At 36.8% G+C, this 19,078-nt stretch overlaps 1 protein-coding gene across 1 annotated transcript; it reads left to right on the forward strand.

Annotated features, from left to right (window-relative positions):
• The first annotated feature begins 311 nt into the window (after positions 1-311).
• Positions 312-1,001, forward strand: LOC121244223. The gene has a single exon (XM_041142245.1). The coding sequence runs from the start codon at positions 312-314 to the stop codon at positions 999-1,001; it is 690 nt and encodes a 229-aa protein (XP_040998179.1).
• Positions 1,002-19,078: the final 18,077 nt, after the last annotated feature.

Below are 19,078 nucleotides of genomic sequence, written 5' to 3' on the forward strand. Positions count from 1 at the left end.
TTCATGCAAACTAAAAAGTGGATTGAACAATTAAAAAAAAAATTGGAATAACTACCACCCCCATAAAAAAGTGAGGGTTTTATTTTGACCCATCAGGTTAAATTTAAAAGCAGCTTCCTTTACCTTCTGTAAGAAGTCATCTATTGGATAATTACCAATTTGAAAGGAGAAACATTTTTAGATTCAAGTTGTTGTTATAAGTATTGCTTCCTACTCTGTTCGTGTACAAAATGTTTCAAGGAGAAACATTTCTAGATTCAAGTTTTTGTTATGGTTGCAACTTGTCAAATAATTTGAAGGTTGGACTTGCAATGGATTTTGGCATGGGAGGTGCAGAATATGAGTATGCTAAAGTAGGTCATGCAAATTATGAGTATGAGGAGGTAGGACATGTAGATAATGAGTGTGATAAGGTAAGACATGTAGATAATGAGTGTGATAAAACCATTGAATCTCCTAAGTTTGAAATGACATTTTCATCTATAGAAGAAGTTTGGTCTTACTACATGAAGTATGGTAAGCAGAAGGGATTTGGGGTGTGTAAAAGGAATTCTAGACCGGATGATTATGGGAATGTCAGATGGCTCTGCTTGGTATGTGCGCAAGAAGGCACATCCAAGAGTAAGGCTGCGAAGATTCTGGAGTCAAGAGGAACAAAAAACGTAGGATGTATGGCTAGAATTAATGCGTCCCTGAATGATGAAGGTGGATATACCCTGACTAAAGTAAAATTGGATCATGCATACGTTTGTAGTTCGAGAAAGGCAAGACATTTCAGATGTTTTAAGAATGTTGATGCTCGTGTAGCTAAAAGACTTGAAATAAATGATGAGGCAGGTATACGAGTGTCAAAAAATTTCAAGGTTATGGATGTTGAGGTAGGGGGTTACGAGAATGTACCATTCGGGGAGGAGTGTTGGAGCTACATTGTCAAAGCACTTCAGCTTCGCCTCGAGGTTGGAGCTGCTGAAATCCTATGTAACTATTTTCAAGATATGTAAAGTAAAAATCCAGATTTTTACTATCAAATAGACGTGGACCATGAGTTGTGGTTAAAGAATTTGTTTTGGACAGACACCTGAAGTAGAGTTGCGTATAAATCATTCGGGAATGTGATTACATTTGACATGATATACTTGACTAATGCGTACAAGATTCTATTTGCACCGCCGTTTGTTGGTGTGAACCACCATGGTCAATCAATCATATTCGGTGATATTTAATATCCAATGACGATGCACATACCTTTGAGTGGTTGTTTGAGGCATAGTTGAAGTGTATTAATGACTAACCACCAAATGCAATCATCACAGACTAAGACAAGGCAATGCAAATTATAATTTCGAGGGTATTTTCAACGTCTAGGCATCACTTCTGCTTGTGGCAGATAATGAAGAAGCTTCATGAGAAATTTAGACTACATTCTCGATATGAGGAGATCGAGAGTACTCTACAGAAGTGTGTATATGACTTTTTAAGTGAGCATGAATTCGAAGGACATTGGTGCCATATGCTTGATACATATGGTCTGTATGAGAATGCATAGTGATCACCAGTGTTCTTGGGTGTTGGCCTATGTCAGAGACACATTTTGGACAGGAATGCCAACAACATTGCGAAGTGAAAGTATGAATGCATTCTTCGATGACTACGTTAATTCTAAGACAACTATGAAATAATTCGTTGATTAGTACGATTCAGCTCTAAAGAGGAAGGTAGAGAATGAAACAATTGATGACTTCAATTCATTTAATACTGAGATTCCTTGCATCAGTTGCTATCCTCTTGAGAAGCAATTTCAGAAGGCATACACAATGAAAAATTCAAATAAGTACAAGAAGAATTGTGATGATTTCTATATTTGACTACCTCGTTATTGGGTTGCGAGGGTGGTAGATATATATTCGTAATAGCCAATGAGGTTCAAGTGCATGATGACTTATTAAAACATGCAAACTACACTGTTAAGGTTGATCAAGATCCACTTGATGTTAAATGTAGTTGCAAGTTGTTCGAGTTTAGGGGCATATTATGCGAACACGTTTTTCATATCTTGACGCAACTAGGCAAGAGTACAGTACCATTAAAATACATCTTGAATTGGTGGAAGAAGGATGTAAAACAAAAATACACATTCGTCAAAAGCAATTATGACACGAGTAGCAACCACGATGTCCGGAGGTACAATAGAATACAAAATTGCTTCTATGAACTGTGTTCCAATGCTTCAAAGGCCAAGAGCAACACTGGAAAATTGATTAGCCAACTAGAGTAGTTAAAGATAGAATACCCGAGCATCACTGATCATGATACTGGTAACACAATTGATCCATCTACTACCATGGAGGAAACGACAGGAAAAGTTCTTAGTCTATAAGTAGTTAAGAATAAGGGAAGACTACCGTTTAGGAAAAAAGTGCACCCCATCGAGAAGACTCTTAAGAAACCTAGTATGAGAAAGGAATCTGAGGTTCATTTGTAATACTTTTGAAAACAAAGTTTTTATTATATTATTCAAATTAAGTCTTCTTATTATATTCCTCCAAATATAATCTTTGTACTAAATCTTTCGAACATCAAATAATCTTTGTACGTACGTTTTGGAATGCGAATAGTATTCAAGTTTTGAGTAATAATTTAACCACTTTTCATTACTCCACTTCTCCACTATCTCCCCATGTATTTGCACAAAATAGTACTTAGGCCTTTAGCACATGACCAAAGCAATCAATACTACGTACTCCATCAACATAATATATTCAACCAAGCAACTCATATTCGAATACAAGCTGGTCATGACTAGTTACAGGAACATACATGATTAGATATACCAATCAGACACTGCCACAACATCATTGCATGTAGAATGTAAAATGCATCTGCCTGAGACACACATATATATTACAAAGTCTGCTTTTACATCTTCCACACATAAACTAAGACTAGTTTTCTCTTGCACCTCTTAGCCTCCATTTCTAGTCGATGTCATGTTGTTTCAATATCCATTGATACCAATAGAAAAACCTACAACAATGCCCAACCTACAAAATCAGTATACACATTAGTAAACAATATTACCAACATATGTCATTAATCAGTAAATAACATACCCCAAAGTTAACACCCACATTCAACTTTTAGTTAAAGTTAAAACATTGTCATAATGTTGATGCCAATGTTTTGATGAGAAATCACATGAGAGTGGAAATCCAAGGAATTTTTCAATATTTTTTTTCTTTTTTCAATCCTTTTCAAGTCGAGTACTCATGAGGGTGTTCAAGTTTTTTTGAACTCTTACTCCCAACCTTTCGTCAGGGTTGTTTCCCTAATTTGAACTTGCAAACTCCTATTTAGGTTGGCATAATTAATATAGTCCAATGGGATTTATGATCCCATCAAAGGGGATTATATGTGTGTGTGTGTGTGTGTATATATATATATATATATATATATATAGCTTGAAAACATAAGCAAAAACGAAATTAATGTGCAGTTCATGACTTGGACTCTAATAATTAATAAGTACTTCAATTCAAGTTTATGCTATGTTCTCTCTAATTTCCAAGGAGAGAGTAGTATTATTGTGTGGTTAATTCATGTATTTCATGTCATACCTTATATATAACTAAAAAAGGATGCACCAATATATATATATATGTATATATATATATATATATATATATATATATAATTGGTGAGTTGCATTTGTGCTATTAATTGTTTTACACTCAAACTACTATTATAACACCACATAGTAGTTTGAGTGTAATCAATAGTACTTACAAATGAGAAAAATGAGAATAAAACAATTAATAGCACAAATGCAACTCACCAATTATATATATATAACAAAAAAGCACTCCATGGAAGCACAACAAGAATAGTCTTTTTTTTTTTTTTTTCTTCTTTTCCGGTCCAAAACAACTTCCTACATCCCTCCTACCTCCCAACTTTTATTCCACCCAATATCCTCTAATTGAGAAGCTATCCACCCATTCAAAAGTCCTTCCTCGGCTGAAAGTCCTACATGTTTGAAAATCTTGCCCATTGAAGAGACTTGCTCTACTGAAAGTCCTGCTCCCGAATTTCCCCCCCCCCCCATGATTTTGTTATTCTTCTTCTTCTTTCTTTTCTTTTCTTTTTTTTTTTTTTTTAACTTCTCTTATCTGCCCACATACCAAACCTATCAAATATCGAGTCCTTAAAATGCGGGTTATTATTATTTTTTTGAACTTCTCTTATCCGCCCACCTACCAACCCCATTTCTGATATCTCTCTTTTAGAATACTCGTTCACAATGATAATACTCCATGAAACGCTCTTTGGTGAGCAGTCGAGTGAGATAGTGAATATTGGGCTTTAGTGGGCTTAGACTCATTTTTTTTTTAAAGAGTTAGTGATCATCTGTCCAAGAGTGACCTCTCCCCATATTTATTTAAAAAAAAAAACCTTCACTTATAGCGGAAGAATACCATGGTAACAATCAAGTCTCAACGGAATAACATATACACAAGAAAACCCCCTCCCATGTAACATCATTTGACTGAGCTTTGGCCTCCTTTTTTGTGGACTCTAAAATTAGATATAAAAAAATGTGTGTAGAAATATCTCAAAATAAATAGAACCTAAGTTTAAGAATACAAGTTAATTCCTATGATTTATGTTTATATTTTAGCATTCTAGTTCAATAATAGGGTATTTAGAGTACACTTTCGTACACTCATCACACTCTTCAACTTGCTTATTGCTAATCCCTAGTAATTTCTATGCAAAAGAAATGAAATCTAAAGAAAATCACTAAAACAGGCCACCAATTCACACTTTCCAGATATATATATCAAAACAATCTAAGGAATCCAATAACCCCATCAAAAGCAATCCACCTATTGCAATTCACAGTGTATGCGTGTGTTCTTCAAGCTATAACCATCTTACCACTAACCTTGACACATGCAATATCAATAACGTCTTAAGCAAAAGGTTCAACTTTATAACTCACGAGTATAATAGTGTTTCGTGCAAGGGCTTTCTCTATGAAGTTGACAAGTGGTGTGCACACAATCACAAGGAGATTTAAGTAATTATGAACAAACAATAAGCAAGCATTGATCTTATGATAGAAACACTAACAAATGAGAATTCAACTATTCTTTCCACAAGCTTATTTGGGATAAGATTGGTTAAAACAAAAGGTTGCAATGTGGCTTAAGTTAGGCTATATGAAAAAGGAAGAAAAAAGAAAAAAATTCAAAAACTTTAAAGTACATACCTAAAGAATCTTATTAAACATCTCAATAAATCATATTCCTCACTTAATGTACTCTTCAGCCTTTCAAATCACCAAATAATGGCTTTCTTTCTTTTCTTTTCTTTTCTTTTTCCTTACGTTTTTTGTTATGTTTTTTTTTCTTTTTAATTTGATGAACAAATATATGTCACCCTGATATTCTACTATTTCTATCTAGCCTTGGTATTTATGTCTTTGAAGACTTGAACAACTAGTAACTCGTGTTCTTCCCTTTGTTTCTATTCTTCGCAAAAATAAAATTTCACATCTAATATACATTTGGAAGTAAAAAGGATAGGAAAAGTCAGTGTATAGGTTTTACTCCAATGTGGAGAGGTATGAATAATGTAGGTATATGAAAAAAAAAACTATATGTGTTTATTGGCTCAAAGTTGGCTACTAGGGGTCTATAATTGAAATGGTTTGCTTGAAAGGCTCAAATGTTAATACTAAGTTGACCTTCATCATATCCCAAATATATCCGCCATCACACTACAAACCATGCAATGATATTCTCAAAAGAAGTGCCCATTTAAAAAAAAAAAAAGGAACGCTTATCACAATTTTCAGCATGTGTTGGCTCATTCCTCTCCAAAACTCAAACATAAAGACTTAAGCAATAGAGTTCTCTAGATACATGTGTTAAACTACCATCGTACCACAAAACTTCGATGAGTGCATTAGAAATCTCGTGAATATCTCAACATAATAATCAAGATGGGTTTGTTGAATTCACTAAGATGGTTATGTATGAGAATGAGCACACATGTGAAAGGATGTACGTGTAATGCTAATTAAAAAAAATCGTGTCATATGTAAAAGTGCCACAGAGTTCCAACAAACATTTGTAAATGTGGGATTTGCGCCACCTCCAACTTAAACGAAATGTTGTCATTAATGTTTAAGAATCACAACTGAATAGACAGTAAATGAGCAAGTAAAAAAATAAAGAAACAAAAAAAAAAAAAATACATGCATGGTGGGGTCAAGGTTGATAGATCGGGTCTGCAATTGGAATGTCTTCCACTTCAAGCACTTGTCTATCAATAAGGATTTTGAGGCATGGACCATTTACTTTAAAGACTTGGCCATTCCTAAGATCCTCTATTTCTACCACCCCGTTTTCAAAAGTATGCTTCACTACAAAGGGGCCAATCCACCTAACTGAAGTTTTCCCGGGCGCTTGTGAAGTCTAGAATCATATAAGTATACACGGTCATTAGGCTCAAAAGTCTTCCTAAGAATATTTTTGTTATGAAACGCGTTCATTTTAGGCTTATAGATTTTAGAGTTCTAATAAGCATAATTTTTAAACTCCTTTAACTCGGCCAATTGAAATTGTCTAAACTTACTCGCCTCTCCTAGGTCAAAATTAAAATGCTTGATGGCCAAATAAACTCGATGCTCGAGCTCTACAGGTGGGTGGCAAGGTTTTCCAAAAACAAACCTATAAGGTGACATACCTAAGGGAGTTTTGAAAGCTAGGCCCAAAGTGCATCAACTTGTCTTAAAGACCAATCTTTGTGATTAGGATTTATTGTTTTCTCTAGAATTTGCTTAATTCTCCTATTGGTAAGTTCTACCTGTCCACTTGTCTGAGGGTGGTAGGCAGTGGAAATCTTATATACTACCCATACTTTTTCATCAAAGTCTCAAATAAACGGTTGCAAAAGTGTGTGCCCTAGTCACTAATGATAGCACGTGGTATACCAAACCGAGACAACACATTTTCTTCAAGAAATTTGATTCCCGTCTTATTATCATTGCTCCTACAAGCTGATGTCTCTACCCATTTTGACACATAATCTACTGCCACAATAATGTATTGGTATCCAAAAGGAGGGAACGGTCCCATGAAATCAATACCTCAGCAATAAAAAATTTTTGTCACTAAGATCGGGTTTAAGGGCATCATATTACGACGGGACAAAACTCCTAACTTTTGACACACTTCGCATAAGCGATAATAGATGTTTGCATCCTTAAATAAGGTTGGCTAATAAAATCGACACTACAGTATTTTGCAGCGGTTTTTTTCATAGAAAAATGACCCCCCACAAGCTGGAGAATGACAATTCTAAGACACTAGCAATCTCATCATCAGGAGTGCAACGCCTTATAATTTGGTTAAGTCAATATTTGAAAAGAAAAGGTTCATCCCAACAGAAATTGCGTACCTCATGGAAGAATTTTCTCTTGTCTTGTAAGCTTCAATCTGCTGGTATCTTGTCTGCACCCAAATAATTCACAATATGAGCAAACCATGGTAAAAAAAGTAATGGAGAATAAATGCTCATCTGGGAAATCATCTTGGACTGGCGTGTCATTGATGTTGTCCATAAAAGTAAGTCTTGAGAGGTGGTTGGCCACTACATTCTCTACTCATTTTTTTATCCTTAATTCTTAAATCAAATTCCTGCAAAAGTAAAATTCACTTAATTAGTCATGTCTTAGATTCCTTCTTTGTGAGAAGGTACTTAAGAGCGGTATGGTCAGTGAAAATAGTGATGGGTGAGCCAATCAAGTAAGCACGAAATTTGTCCAAATCAAAGACTACGACTAATAATTCATTTTTAGTAGTAGAGCAATTTATTTGTGCACTATTCAAGATCCTATTAGCGTAGTAAATGACAAAAGGTTTCCATTCCCTTCGCTGTACAAGGACAGCACCTACAACATAATCACTAGCATCATACATAATCTCAAAAGGAATGGTTCATTCTAGTGGTTGCATGATGGGAGCAGATGTAAGCTTACCAATTAGCATTTCAAAGACCTCTTGGCAAGCTATGGTCCACTCAAAATTGGTATCCTTAGCTAGGAGGTTACACAACGGTCTAGACAAAGTAGAAAATTTTTGTATAAACCTCCTATAGAAACCGCCATGGCCAAGGAAATATTTAACATCCATAACAGTCTTAGGCATGGGAAGCTTAGAGATTAGTTCATTCTTTGATTGGTCTATCTCTATTCCCTTAGGAGAGACAATATGACCTAGGACAATCCTGAAGATACAATGAAATAGCACTTCTCACAATTCCTAAAACAAGGCCTTTTTGTTCGCACTGAGCCAAGAATCTTTTTAAATTCAGCAAACAAGAATCAAAGAAATCACCAAAAATAGTTAAATCATCCATAAAAGTTTTCATGCAATTTTCAATCATATTATTAAAAACGCTAATCATGTAACATTGGAAAGTGGTTGGGGCTTTACACAAACCAAACGGCATGCGTAGTCCCAAAAGGACATGTAAAGGTAGTCTTATCCTGGTTTTCTAAAGCAATCTTAATTTAATAAATTAACCATCTAAGAAATAGTAGAAAGGATGGCCAGCCACTCTCTCTAAGATTTGGTTAATGAATGGCAACAGAAGATGCTCTTTTCGGGTGGCAGCGTTCAACTTCCTATAATCAATTCACATTCGTCACCCAGTCACTGTCTTAGTAGGGAGTAATTCACCTTCCTCATTCTCTACTACAATGATACCCAATTTCTTAAGAACCATTAGAGTAGGACTAGCCCACTTACTGTTGGCAATTGGGTAAATAATACTCGCATCCAACAACTTATTATCTCATTTTCACAACTTTCATGGTGGGGTTAAGCCTACGTTAGGGGGTCTCTACTAGGGCTGGCTCCCTCTTCTAAGTGAATCCTATGTTGGCAAATCAAAGGACTAATACCTTTATATCAACTATGGTCCAACCAAGTTCAGACTTATGCTCATTCAACGTTTTCAGAACTTTCTCACACAGGACAACACTTAATTCTGAAGAAATAATAATAGGAAATGTATCACCTGGATCCAGGAAGGTGTGCTTAAGACCCTTGGGTAATGGATTGAGCTCGAGTTTAGGTGTTTCCACACTTGATGGTTGTTGTTTTTTGCTCCTAGCCAACAATTCTTCATACTTTGGCTGCCATAGTGATCCTCTATAGTCTTGCAATTTATCAAAAATAGCACAAATTTCAGCAAACACATTAGAATCAATGGTAAGTGAAAATTCAAAATTAAGAAGAAAGTGTTCAAGGGGATCCAGGTCAGTTGTCAAGACTTCTTCCTCTTCAATAAGCGAATCTTATATCAAGTAGGTTTGTTGGCACTCAATTTCTTCCCTTGGTTTCTTACTGATATGGAAAACGTTTACCTCAAATGTTATGTTCCCAAAAAAGAGTTTCATCAATACATTTTGCAATTTATAAGTGCTTTAACCGTAGCAAGGGAATGTTTAACTAATATGAGATGAATTTTAGAGTTAGAATCAACAACCGACTGATTTCCTAAATTAAGAAATCAACAAGGTTGTAAAACTTGTCAATTTGGATAAAAACATCATCAACTATCCCTCTTGGTTTCTTAACTGAACGGTCAGTCAATTGAAACACAATAGAAGTGAGTTTAATTTCACTCAAACCAAGCAGCAAGTAAATCAAATATGGCATAAGATTTACACTAGCTCTTAAGTCATGCAAGGCTTGTGCAAACTCATGACTACCTATCATGCATGAAATAGTAGGGCAGCCTGGATCTTTGTATTTTGGTGGGATTCTTTGTGCATTTATAGCACTTACTTGCTTAGTCATAAATGCTGCTTTTTGAACGTGGTGCTTCCTTTTTATCGTGCATAAATTTTTTAGAACCTTAGCATATGTAGGAATCTAAGTTATGACATGCAATAGGGGAAGGTTAATCTTTACCTGCCTAAGGTTTTCTAAAATCTCAGCAATATGGTCAGTAGCTTTCAAAGTAGACTTGAGAGCTTGGGGAAAGGGCACCCTAGTTGGAATTACCACCACCTCACTATCCTTTAAGTTGTCTAGTTCCCCAGTACTCGAAATTCCTCGAGTATTTCTATTTCTAGGCATTCCTTCTATGACCTTACTAGTTCGGGTGGTTATGGCATTTACCTCATTAAGATCTTGACTATTAGGGTTCATAGTTTGTGCCATATGCTGCCCCATTAGGATTGGGTTGAGCTTGGGATGGAAACTTTCCACACTCACTTATGGTCAAAGCACTAGTCAACTTAGAAACTTGGTTCCTCATCTCTTTGTTCTTTTCTACCACTTGAGGGATCATTGACTCAAGTTTTTAGTTTATTTTACCTTGAGCCTCAATAAATGCATGTAAGGTGTCCTCTAAAAAGTTCTTAAAAGGTGTGGGCTGATATGGAGGCGTAGGGTAAGATCTAGGTGGTTGTGCAAGTTGTTGGTTTTCAAATTTTCAGCTAAAATTGGAGTGATTATGCCACCTTGGATTGTAAGTATCGAAGAAATGTGTAAAAGGCTTCTTGTGCATACCTAGGGCATTACATTGTTCTTCATACATTCTCCTCATTTCAGAAAATGTGAGGGCACTCTTGAGGTAGGTGATCTACCCCACCACACACAAAAGACGGTCTAAAGGACTCTACACGAGTAGCCATGTATGTTGGCTTTAAATCTTTAGTTTTTAACACCTCTAACTCCCTAGTAAGAATCTCCACCTTAACTTTTAAGTTATCATCTTCCCTAAGATGATAAATTTCACCACTATTTGGATTTCCAGTAGGCCATGATCTATTTGTACTTTAAGTAGCACTACGTCTGGTCCAAGTTTGATATCTTTCAGCAAGCTCATTGAGATATTCTATGGCCTCATCTAGATTTTTCTGAAAAACTCACCATTACACATCATCTCTATGAATTGGTGCTCTCTAGGTGTAAGTCCCTCATAAAAACAACTAAGTGCCAGTTCTCATACCCATGTTGAGGACGCATACTCAACAAATCCTTAAACCTCTCATAAGCTTGATGCAAAGTCTCACTATCCTTTTGTGCGAAGGTGGAGATCTGCCTCTTCAAAGCACTAGTTTTATGTTGGGAAAAATATTTGTTAAAGAAGGCTTGTGTCATCTCATTCCATGATCCTATTGATTGTGGTCTTAGTGAGTACAACCAGCTCTTTGCACTATCCTTCAAAAAGAAATGAAAGAACTTAAGTCTCACAACATCATCTGTAGCATTATGACTATGGAAAGTCGCAACTACTTCCTCAAACTCCCCTCTGTGCACATAAAGATTTTCATTCTCTAAACCATGAAAGGTGGGAAATAACTGTATCATCCCTAGCTTAAAATAAAGTTGGTGAGTGTTGGCTGAAAACATGATGCATGATGGTATGGGCATGCATGTAGGGTGGAGGTAATCCTGAAGAGTTCTAATGGGTTGATCTTCGTGTTTACTCATTTTTTGGGACTAGATGAATTGTCAAAAAAATGATTAAAAAAATTGACTCCAACTCTAGCACAGGCCTATGAACAAAACTATCCAAGGCATCTCTATATTTGTGCATGCAAGGTAAAAAAAAACTAAAAACAAAAGAATACTATGAAAATAAAAAGAAAAAGAATAATGCAGCAAACTAAAAGAGGGAACGAAGTTATTGCCTTTACAAGATGCTAAAGTTAATTATGTATTGTATCAATTCTTGCACCGTACTCTCCGTCACTAGGGCTGCAATTTGATTACGCCCAAACTACTATGCGGTGTTACAGTATAATTCAGGGTGCCGATCCACAGGGAGTCGAAAAAAAGGCTACAAGAACGAAAACTTAAAGGAAAAGATCAAATGTCAAGATTATAGGAATCTAAAAAGTATTTTGAATCTACCTAAAGCACATAATTGAAAGGAGATTAGGACACGGATAAAAATGCAAGTAAAGCTTCGGGCTTCCATCAACTGGATCCAATACTTTGATTTTTCCAATCCATACTATACACACGATTAGGAATTATAACACCAAATTCTTAATTGGATGATATGACAATATATTCATCTAATTTCTCAAATTTAATTTTAGAATCTATTCTCCCCTTTACAAACCACAATTTTCATGTATAAAAAGGATCTAAAGACGACACTATGTTCACAAACAATAGTGTAGCAAAAGATCACATCAATGGCATGAAAAACCTGTTTAAGTCACAATCATATATTCATAATCCTATACCTTAACAAAATCAAACCTCTAGAAGATTTAATATAATTGTCTCAAACTTATAATATCCAAAACAAGTAGAGAACTCAATCCTAGAATCTTAAATAACAAAACTTAATCTATAAATTGAAACATAATTAAAGCATTTTCACCAATCAATTTATGCCCTAGGTTTCACCTAAGCTTTAGTTCTTCTCCATCAGAGCATCACAAGAATAGCCTATCTTTTTTCCTCCTAAAAAACTCCATACATCCCTCCTACCTCCCAACTTTTATTCCACCCAATATCCTCTAAATGAAAAGTTATCCACCTATTCAAAAGTCCTTCCTCGGTTGAAAGTCCTACTCATTTGAAGATCTTTCCTGTTCAAGAGTCTTGCTCTGTTGAAAGTCCTGCTCTCAAATTTCTTGATCCCAATTAAATCATGTATCACACCCCACCAACCCACCCTCCATCAATATCTCTGTATTCAAAAGTGATTTTGCCATTCTTTTTTTTTTTTTAACTTCTCTTATCTGCCTACCTACCAACCCCATCAAATATCGTGTCCTTGAAAAGTGGGTCTGTTATTATTTTTTTTTTAAACTTCTCTTAACCGCCCACCTACCAACCCCATTTCTGATATCTCTCTTCCAGAATACTCTTTCACAATGATAATACTCCATGAAACACCTCTTTGGTGAGTTGTCTATGAGGTAGTGAATATTGGGCTTTAGTGGTCTTAGGCTCTGGCCTCTTCTTTTGTGGACTCTGAAATTAGACATAAAAAAATGTGATTAGGAATATCTCAAAATAAATAGAACCTAAGTTCAAGAATACAAGTTAATTCCTATGATTTTTGTCTATATTTTAGCATTCTAGTCTAATAATTGGGTATTTAGAGTGCACTTTCGTGCACTCATCATGGAGTCTGGCTTCTGAAAAGAAATTTCATCGACTTTATGGACATGCACAAGTTGCATAGATTGTCTTCTTGATCTTATTAATCCAAGTCTTTGAGGCTCATGTGCTTGATGCATTACATCATTTCACAAACCCTCTTAAAGGTCAACCCAAAAATTACGATGTGCAAAACTGAGACATTTCGTCCAACAAGTTGTGCTCATAATGCAAATAGAAGCCTAAAGATTGCAAATGTTCAGGCATTGTCTTCTTAGCAATACCAACTTGAATAATACGCAAATGTTCATGCACATTATTCATGTAACTCAAAATAAACCCAGTAGAAAGACATTCAGAAATCACAACCCCAAAAATATAAAAGGGTCAAAATTTTACAAAATCACCTTGTGGGTACACGCTTTTAAGGGTTGGTGGCCTGTACGTTGATTTTCACTTGAGGGTCAGTAGTAGGCAGTTCCATATCTGAGCATTGTCTATGTATGAGGTTAACGGCAAAAAGATGATGTGGAAGAGACGATGTGGAGAAGACAATGTTCATGCCGAGGTGGAGACGATGTGGAGGAGAGAATGACGGGAAGCCTTCTACAATGTCAAGGAAAGACGATGTGGATTCAAAGAAGGAACTGGGATGGCTTGCGAAAGATAGATTTGAAAAAGGATTGTAGCCAAGAGTTGGGATGGAGGAGTCGAAGAAGGTAGAGTTAGGGTTTGGGAGAGAAGAACAAAAATCGATGAGAAGAGAGAATAAGACTAAGTAATATTCAAATTTTGTTTTTTTAATATTTAAAATTCATGCCACGTGGGCATTCCAAGTCAAGCGGGAGGTAAAAGCAGAGGGAGTAGCATTTCTTTTTACGTTAAAGTCAGCATCCACAAAGTTTTCCAAGACACAAAATGTCCAATAACCCAAGTTGCACCTTATTCCCAAGAAAAATTCTATTGGTAAGCCTGTAAAGCATATTTGTGGTGTGAGAATAATATGTAGTATTTCCCTTTTCATAGAAAAACTCTACTTATCGTTCCATACACCACACACCAACATGTGATTTATCTTTTTTATCTTTCTATTTAAATACACACATATGGTTTAGGTCATGTGGTTCAGTCCTATGCCCAGGTGGTGAACAAGAAGTTGGAGGCTCCATCGTTTAAAATCCCCATGCATTTTCCAGTTGAGATTAATGGTGAATTGGGTTTTATATTCTCTGAAACTGAGATGACAAAAGCAGCGGAAGAATTTCATTTTGCCTTGGTTATGAAATTTATGAGAGTTCGACCATCCATTGATAAAATCCGGTTGTCTGTGGTCAAAACTTGGGGTCTACAAGATATACCAACGATAAGTTTTATGGATGATTACCATGTTCTTATTCAGATAAAAAATGAACGTGACTTTGTGCATGGTTGGGCATGCGAGGGACGTATAATGGCAGGGATAAATTTTCGGCTTTTCAAATGGTCTAAAGACTTTGATGTGAAGAAAGAGTCACCGCTGGCACCACAATGGATTTATTTACCAGGCCTATCGATGCATCTATACAGAACAGATTTACTACAAATTTTGGTGACCCGTTTTGGTCGATACCTGGGTACTGACAATGCTACCCTTAATCGTACGAGAGCCTCGGGGGCGCGTATTTGTGTGGAAGTAGATCTAACCATGGAACCAGTAATCGGTTTTCCTATTGTATTGGCACCCAACACATGTATCTGGCAGGAAGCAAAGTATGAAAAAGTTGGGTTTTATTGTTCAAAATGTTATCGACAAGGGCATACAGCGGTGGTATGCAGAGTGGGCAAAAACAAAAAGATGATAGCAAACCGCAAGATAAAAAGGTATGGCAGCCAAAAAATAACAAAGCTTTATCAGACGAACCTACGAATCTTGTTGGGCGGGCCGCAGAAGTGGATAATAAAGATGGTCAGAAGAATACGCAAAATACGAAAAATAGTATGCATGTTACGATTGACGTGAATAGATCGGTGGCTTTGGAAAATACTATGCAAGTAATGAAGGACGTGAACAAAACGATGGCTATGACAAATCCTGTGTTAGAAAATCAAGAAATTGGGGAAAAACAGAGATATGGTTTTGGAAATGCAGTTAAATATTAGACAAAACGTGAGGACTGATATATCAGAGAGTAGTGATGAGGAATGTGAAGAAGTGTGGTGTGATGAAAATAGACCCCTTGGAGAAATAATGTCTTAAGTACAAATTGAAAACATTGAGGAGATGCATACTGGGGATTGTCTAGGAGATTTGGCACGAGAATGTTTGTTGGATAGAGAAGAAGGCAAAATACCAACACTGATGGGAAAAGAAAAACTGTATGAGTCAGATGTGGAACATCGATCGATTTTCAGAAATTCAAAGAGGACAGAGGAGTTATCGGTGAGGAAATCTCAAAGGGTTCATACCCGATCACAAAAATTAGATCTATGACTGAAAAAATCTTTTCCTGGAATATTAGAGGCTTGAGAAGGTCTAGAGGTAGGCTAAAGAAGCCTCTCAATAAATTCCGTGTTAAACTGTGTGCTATTTCGGAACCGTTTGTCTCCGAGAATCATATGGCAATGTTGGGGAATTTTCTGCAGTATGATTACTTTGTTTCTAATGAAAGACAAGGTGGATGGTTATGGCTGGCCATAGAATTATGGTTTCTTTTGTCTATGCCAAATGTACTTATGTTGAAAGAAGAGAGTTATGGAACCTGATAGAAGCAACGCAAGTGGATGACGCACCTTGGATGGTGCTGGGAGACTTCAATGTCATTCGCATGGATTCAGAAAGAATTGGTGGAAATCCAAGACCTCTCATTTCGATGTCGGAGTTTAATGATTGTTTGGATCATTGTGGCCTTTTTGATTTATCAAGTGTTGGCCAACGTATGTCATGGTGTAATGGCCATGAAGGGGTATCTAGGAGCTGGGCGAAGCTGGATAGAGTGCTTATTAATGATGAATTTTTGAGGGAATTTCCATCTGCTCAATTTAAATTCCTTTTGCGGAAAGCATCTGATCATTGTCCGATAATACTCTTTCCAGAGGTGTCGCATTCAGCTTTTGGGCCTTCACGATTTCGTTTTCTTAATATGTGGTGTACACATGATGTCATCCTGTCATGTGTTAGAGATGCGTGGAATCAGCAGGACTCAGCTTTGGGTCTTCTAAAGCTTGTTATCAGACTTAAGGGCACCAAGGTGGCTTTACGTGCATGGAATAAAAACGTTTTTGGGAGAGTGGATGATCACTTAAAAGCTCTTGAGGAACGTATGGAATTTTTGGAAAACAAATTACGGGATGGTTTTTCGGAGGAAGTTGAGGTTGATTTTCTAGTTTCGAAAATCGAATTCAGCTATGGGAAAAAAGGGAAGCTAGCCGCTTAAGTCAAATAGCTAAAAAACGTTGGCTGATAGATGGGGATCAAAACACGAGATTTTTTCATTCAGTTATTAATCAACAGTGGAAAAGAGGTCTGATATCGAGGATGGTGCTCGACAATGGAAGAATTCTTGAGGGGCCCGATATTCAAAAAGAAGCTGCTGATTTCTTTCAAAATTTTCTCTCTGAGAACTCGGGTGTTGAGGAGTGTGACCTCTCGGAGTTGATCCAAAATCAAATATCTGAGGAAGAGAATTTATTCCTTTGCACAGAACCTTAAGAGGATGAGGTAAAAAAGCAGTTTTTTCTATTCCAAAAGATAGTAGTCCGGGTCCTGATGGTTTCAGATCAGAATTTTATATGTCTTGCTGGGATATTGTTAAACATGGTGTCATTGAGGCAGCGAGAGATTTCTTCAGGGGTGCGCCCCTAACCAGGTTTTACTCTTCCTCGTTTATTATCTTAATTCCGAAAGTGCCTGATCCCTCCAGTTTTGACAAATTTAGACCGATTAGTTTGTGTTCCGTGGCTTATAAATTTTTTTCTAAGATTATAGTCTCTAGACTAACTGTGGTTGTAGAAAAGTTAGTTTCACATGAACAAGGGGCGTTCATTCCTGGGCGAAGCATTTTTGAAAATATCACTCTCGCTTAGGAAATGGTTCATTCTTTACATAAGAAAAATGTCGGTGGTAATGTGATGGTGAAACTTGACATGGCTAAAGCCTATGACAGGGTGAATTGGGTTTTTTTGTTGGAGGTATTTAGGGCCTTTGGCTTCTTTGATAATTTTTGCCAATTAATACAGCATTGTGTGGATTCCCAGTGGTTTTCTGTTATGGTGAATGGGACTTTGATTGGTTATTTTAAATCAACTCGGGGTTTGCGCCAAGGGTACCCTCTTTCTCCTCTTTTATTCATTATCATGGAGGAAGTTCTGACAAGACTACTCAGGAAAAATTTTAATTCTGGCCGTATTCAAAAATTCTATCATCCAGTTGGTGCTCCTCTGGTTTCTCATTTGCTCTATGCAGATGATATCCTTATTTTTGCAAATGGGAATAAGAGGTATATGAAAAACCTTGTTTACACTCTTGAGACTTACGAGAAGTGGTTGGGCCAAATTATTAGTAAAGATAAATCTGCTCTGTTTATGTCGAAGCAAATTTTCTTAATCCGTAAGCGTGGTCTGTTGAGAATTACGGGTTTTAAGGAGGGCATATTTCCTACTACGTATTTGGGGGCGCCGTTGGTTTCAGGCAGATTAACTTCTAGGATTATGGAGCCGTTAATTGAGAAGATAAGGAAGAAAATAACAGGCTGGAAAATGAAGCTTCTTTCGCATGGAGGAAGGCTTATTTTATTGAGACACGTGTTATCTAGCATGCCGATTCATCTAATGTCGGTGATGAATATGCCTATGGTGATTGTGTCTCATATAAAATCACTTTTGGCCAACTTTCTTTGGGGGTGAGGCGGATGGGAAAAGAAAGCTGCATTGGAGATCTTGGGAGAAAGTGCGTAAGCCTATTTCAGAAGGGGGTATGGGATTGAGAGATCTTAAAGATGTTCAAAAATCTCTTCACATGAAGTGTGCGTACCGGTTGATAACTACCAAGACGTTATGGTCTAAATTTTTTCGGGAAAAATACTTCCGTAATGAGCATATTTCGTCCCATGTGGTGAGGCCTAATGCATCCCGGTTTTGGAAGTCGGTTATGTCTTGTCTTCCGGAAGTTATGGAGAATATAAAAGTACTGGTGAGAGGAGGAAATGTTTCATTCTGGTTTGACAAATGGCTTGCTTCAGGCGTATTATCAGTTAATGTTGAGGATATACGTAACTCTAAGCTGTGCATCAAAGATTGCTAGATCAATAATTCTTGGAACTCTGATCGTTTATTGGAGTTAGTGGGTTCGAAACTAACAGAGGAGATTTTACAAAATGTGCCAGTTGGTAAAAGTGGACAGGACATTCATTTGGAAACCTTCTCCGGATGGTAGTTTTTCTACTGGCACGGCGTGGGAGGTGGTGCGATGCAAAAGCCTGAATACATTGTACCATGATTGGTTTTGGCGCAGTGTGTTGCCGAAGTGAATTTCTGTGTGTTTATGGAAAGCTTGGTTTAATTCCTTAGCTGTGGATGACAGAGTGCAGAGCAAGGGCATTTATCTGGCTTCTTCATGTGATTGTTGCGCACGAAAAGCCATTGAAACTATCGACTATGTTTTAGCTTCTGGGGATGTAGCTTTGACTATTTGGTCTCATGCTAGTGCTGTGATGGGAGTCCCGTTTACGCATCAGATGCCTTGGAAAACTAGAGTTATGATCTGGTTCCAGTACGCCAAAAAATCCTCCATCAAAGGTACATTAGTTGGTTTAATTCCTTGTCTAATTACTTGGAGTTTGTGGAAAAGGAGGTGTAAGGCAGGAATGGAAGGTGTAAAGGATAATGCTGGAAAAATCTGGAGAGACGTTCGGTTTTGGATAAAGTTATTGGCTGATAAGCTTAGAGCTAAACAT

This window comes from Juglans microcarpa x Juglans regia, chromosome 8S (genome assembly GCF_004785595.1).
Source record: "Juglans microcarpa x Juglans regia isolate MS1-56 chromosome 8S, Jm3101_v1.0, whole genome shotgun sequence".
Lineage (NCBI taxonomy): Eukaryota > Viridiplantae > Streptophyta > Magnoliopsida > Fagales > Juglandaceae > Juglans > Juglans microcarpa x Juglans regia.